General features: G+C 42.0%; 1 protein-coding gene across 1 annotated transcript; it reads right to left on the reverse strand.

Moving 5' to 3' along the window:
- Positions 1–409: 409 nt before the first annotated feature.
- On the reverse strand, positions 410–1,368 carry LOC101678131 (olfactory receptor 2K2). The gene has a single exon (XM_004747904.3). The coding sequence runs from the start codon at positions 1,358–1,360 to the stop codon at positions 410–412; it is 951 nt and encodes a 316-aa protein (XP_004747961.1). The 5' UTR covers positions 1,361–1,368.
- Between the last annotated feature and the right edge of the window lie 3,738 nt (positions 1,369–5,106).

Genomic DNA, 5,106 nt, shown 5'->3' on the forward strand with positions numbered 1-5,106 from the left:
CAACTGGGTGATATTGAGCGAATCTTTTGATTTTTCTCCCATTTTCTCATTTGCATAACCAAGGCCAATCTCTATTATTTGTTTCTTTGTATTGTTACATGCCCACCTCATTCTAGAAAGATCTACAGAGAGAACATACACCAATTTCTTCTGGCACCAACATTCACTGACCGAATTCATCCACACCTGCTCAGGGGGCAAATGTGGGAGGATGTTACAGACCAAAGCTTCTCCAGCCATGAAATATAGCAGACAGAAAATATTACCAAAGGCCAACTGGAACCTACTATTATCCAATGTCTTCGGTGTGCACATATGTCCCAACTGTAAAATTATAGGGCTAGGGGTGACATGAGCATTCTAAGGGTGAACAGAATTTCTGGAGAATTCTGCCAGGAGCGCACCTGAGTCAGAGACTTTCATGTGTTCGAAACAATGGTATCTGACCCAGCACTTTTCTCATGGCAGCTTTGACTTCTTTGTTTCTTAAGCTGTAAATGATGGGGTTCAGCATAGGGGTCAGCACTCCATAGAGCAGTGAGATGACCTTATCTACTTCCTGTGAGCTCGAGGAAGAAGGCTTTAGGTACATGGAGAGGGCAGCCCCATAATACAAGATCACCACGGTCAAGTGCGCACCACAGGTCGAAAAAGCTTTGCTCCTTCCCTCGGCTGTGCTGATTCTCAGGATGGTGGAAAGGATGAAGACATAAGAGATGCAAATTAAGAGCATCGGGATGGGCAGGAGGAGCACACTGACCACCAGCATGACCATGTCCACGAGCAGTGACTCCGCACAAGCTAACTTCAGCACGGCCAGGATCTCACACGTGAAGTGATCAATGAGATTCCCGCAGAGGGGTACCCGCAGGGCGAAACTGGTTTCCAGCAGGGCGGTCAGACAACCCGTCACCCAGGAGGCAGCAGCCATCTGCACACAGACCCGCCTGTTCATGAGGATAGGGTATCTCAGGGGGTTGCAAATGGCCAGGTAGCGGTCGTACGCCATCACGGCCAGGAGCACGCACTCCGTGGAGCCCATGGCAAGGGACAGATACATCTGTACGGCACACCCAGAAAACATAATGGTTTTCTGGGATGATAGCACGTTCACCAGCAAAGTGGGAATGGAAGCAGATGTGTAACAAATATCCATGAAAGAGAGATTTCCAAGGAACAAGTACATGGGGCTTTGGAGGCGTGCATCTAGGACAGTGATCAAGATCAGAGTGCTGTTGCCCAAGAGGGTTATCAGGAACATCACAAGGCTGAAGACGAAGAGGGCAATCTCTAACGTTGGGTATCTAGAAAAACCCTCCAGGAAAAAAAAGCTCCAAACGGTGAGGTTTTCTCCTTGCATTTCCTTTTTTTGCACCTGTATTATTCTAATAGTACTCTCTCCACTTCATCTGAGACACAAAGAGACGTATCAAGTGTCAAGTTCGTTTCATTAGGAAAACACTTTCAAACTTATTTTCACTATCATAAATACAATTTTACCACAAGAAATCACAGCACTTACCTATTGACCTAAAAGCGGTGTGTGTGTGTGTGTGAGAGAGAGAGAACAGGTTTGATCTACATAAAAAGTTGATTCTTCCACAGCAAAATTTAGAAAAGCATCAACTTGAAAACAAGAATAAACACATTTTATACCTGGATCTCAGCCTGCTCTCCTATGCTTAGCATGCGGTAGTGTTCCAGCAAAGACGTGAAAGTACTGTGCAACAAAAAAAACAGGAATGTACACTGAATAAACTGAACACAGATTAGAAAATTAAGCCAGATAAGGGAAGTAAAGAAAGCAGGTTTGTAATAAATAAATAAATAAATAGTGATGATCGTCAGTGGAAGAAGAGGAGGGACACTGAAACAAATCAATGAATTTTTTCTGAGGCTACGAAACTCTTGGTCTAAATATACTCTTTCCTTCCCAGTGAGTAGCTTGGAGGTCCACACACTTATCTCAGAAATGATGACATTGTTTAAAGCATTGTAGGGACCCTTTCTGATGATATTGAAAAGCCAGTTTACAAGTCACACGAAATAAGCCTCCTTACTCAAACACCGACACGTCCATGGCACGGTCCCATTCAGGGTTGAGACCCGTACCTTCGTGAGTACGTAAGTCGTGCTGAATAGGACTCGCAGGCAATAGCCTCCTTCTACATTAAAACCCACGAAGATCTCAAAGATGCAGAAATGAAACTCCCTTTTTAAGCTATCTTAAAATCTCCTGGAAAAGAAGATTACAGATCATCTCATTATAAACAGGACGCTGAATGGTTTGGTTTTCTTACATTCCGTGTGAACAGAAAGAAAACAAATGCGTGCCTCGCTTCTGCACTGACTCTTCACCTTCAATCATTCCCCTTTCCCTACTAGTCCTTTCCTTTCTATTTTCAGATATCCTCATGCTGAAACTTTCCCCGCTGTCGTCCTGTTCCCTGGGCACATCCTACCTTTGCTCTTTCTCTCACAGGCAGATTCCTCCCTGATCCCATTTACCTACAATGTTTCCCTCTTCACTTTCTCGATTTACTTACAATGTTTCCCTCTTCACTTTCTCATCAGGGTGCTCCTGGTGTTCCTTCTCGGTTTCTCCGCGGGAGCCAGAGTTATCATTTGCCTCCCAGTTCCCCCATTATTTCAAAAACTGGTACACAGGGTGATGGTATAATCATGTTGGGAGCAATAACTTCTATCATGCTCCTAGAGCAGGAGCATAGCATTTATCCAACGGTTTTCGTTATATCACATTATTCTCCGTGACCTCTCCCTCACTGTATCTCATTCCCAGCCTACTGGCAAGCCCTTCCGCTGTATCCTGTTTTGCTCGCCAGCCCCCCAGCAGCTTGCATGGTAGGACCAGACCTTATCAGCTCCCGCCCAGGACGCTGTTGGTATTCTAGGGAATGCCTATCAGCAGGACTTTCCTTTGCGGTCCTTGAGCCCGCAGAGTCTCTGCTTCTCCTCCCAAGAGCTCCATTTTTCTTACATCAGTACAGTACGGTGTTCTTACTCATTTCTTAGTTAACAGGTTATTTCTTAGGGATTTCTCTGCCAGATTTTATATTTAGGAAATTCTGTACAAAAATTTTATTTTGTTATTATAAGAGATTATTTTAGGGGTGCCTGGGTGGCTCAATCATTAAATATCCGCCTTCAGCTCAGGTCATGATCCCAGGGTCCTGGGATCGAGCCCAGCATCAGTCTCCCTGCTCAGCAGGAGGCCTGCTTCTCCCTCTCCCACTCCCCTGCTTGTGTTCCCTCTCTCACTGTCTCTCTCTCTCTGCAAACAAATAAATAAAATCTTTAAAAAAAAAAAAAGAGAGAGAGAGAAATTATTTTAAAGTAACTAAGTGTGTGTGTGCGTGTGTGTGCGTTACTCTCAAGACTAGCAAAAAAGACACAGTATTTTTTAGAATGAAAAATCAGTCCAGTTGCCAGAGACTTGATATTTTCCTAGTGTTTAAAAATACGGGCACCTGGCTGGCTCAGTCTGTGCAGCACAAGATACTTGATCTTAAGGCTGTGAGCTCAAGACCCACATTGGATATAAACATTACTTAAATTTTTTTCTTTAGGGATGCCTGGATGGCTCAGTTGGTTAAGCAGCTGTCTTCGGTTCAGATCATGATCCCAGCGTCGTGAGAATGAGTCCCACATTGGGCTCCTTGCTCGGCAGGGAGCCTGCTTCTCCCTCTGACTCTGCCTGCCACTCTATCTGCCTGTGCTCGCTCTCTCTCTGACAAGTAAATAAATAAAATCTTTAAAAAATTTTTTTTCTTTAATCTTTAAAAAAAATAGTAGCCAAGAAAAGTTGTCTTCTCATCTAAATTCCCTGTCACCAGCCCCAAATATTATTTTATGATGAACTTCATAAAGTTAGCTATGTGCAAGAATGAATGCATCCATACTTAAAATGTTAAACATATTATATAAAAATCAATATTGGAGATGCCTGGGTGGCTCAGTCAGTTAAGACGTTGCCTTCAGCTCAGGTCATGATCCCATAGTCCTGGGATCGAGTCCCATATCAGGCTCCTTACTCAGTGGGGAGCCTGCTTCTCTCTCTGCCTCTGCCTGCCACTTTGCCTGCTTGTGCTTTCTCTCTCTGACAAATAAATAAATACAATCTTTTTGAAAAATAAAAAATTTTGAAAAATAAAAATCAACATTGCAATCCATTTTTTTCAAAAGTACTGACTGTCACCTCCATAACTAAAAGTGTCAAAGGACAGCAACCAACTTACTACATAAATTTAAATCATCTATTGTTTGGGGGGAATACTTGTTGTCCCTGAGCAATTTAAAGTTCAGCAGCTATAATATACAGAGGCTTGAAACTTCAGATCCTTGAGGGAAAATGTCCCAATGATCCAATTATACCAAACTTTTAGAAAATGAGACAGAGTGAGCCACAGTTCTCCCAAAATAATTTCAAGAACTCATAAAAACAAAGTCTTCTATTCCCACACACAACGGACTATTACTCAGCCATCAAAAAATGAAAAAAAGAAATCATTGCCATTTGCAGTGACGTGGATGGAACTAGAGGGTATTATGTTAAGCAAAATAAGTCAGAGAAAGGCCATCATCCTATGATCTCATTCATATGTGGAATTTAAGAAACAAAACGGAGGATCATAGGCGAAGAGAGGAAGAAAATAAAACAAGACACAACCAGAGAGGGAGACAAACCATAAGAGACTCTTAATCATAGAAAACAAACCGAGGGTTGCTGGAGGGGAGGCAGGTAGAGGGACAGGGTAACAGGCTGATGGACATTAAAGAGGGCATCTGATGTAATGAGCATTGGGTATTATATAAGACGATGAATCACAGACCTCTACCTCTGAAACCAATAATATATTGTATGTTAATTAATTGAATTTAAATTTTAAAAATATTTTTTTAATTTTTTGTTCTTGAATGATTACACAGTAGAATATTTAACAGTCTACAGAAAAAAGATATTCCTAGAATTCTAAGATACACATTTTTTCATTTGTGGAACTACTCCCCAGTTTTCAGTTTATGAGAAGAAAGTTTACTCTTAAACCACTTGTCCTAAACAACTGATCAGAAATTTTACTCAATACA

The sequence above is a fragment of the Mustela putorius genome, unplaced genomic scaffold (assembly GCF_011764305.1).
Source record: "Mustela putorius furo isolate JIRA1106 unplaced genomic scaffold, ASM1176430v1.1 tig00000580_pilon_pilon_pilon, whole genome shotgun sequence".
In the NCBI taxonomy this organism is placed as follows: Eukaryota; Metazoa; Chordata; class Mammalia; order Carnivora; family Mustelidae; genus Mustela; species Mustela putorius.

Coding starts and splice junctions, on each gene's coding strand:
- LOC101678131 (XM_004747904.3), bottom strand. CDS start 1,360: ATGCAAGGAGAAAACCTCACCGTTTGGAGCTTTTTTTTCCTGGAGGGT.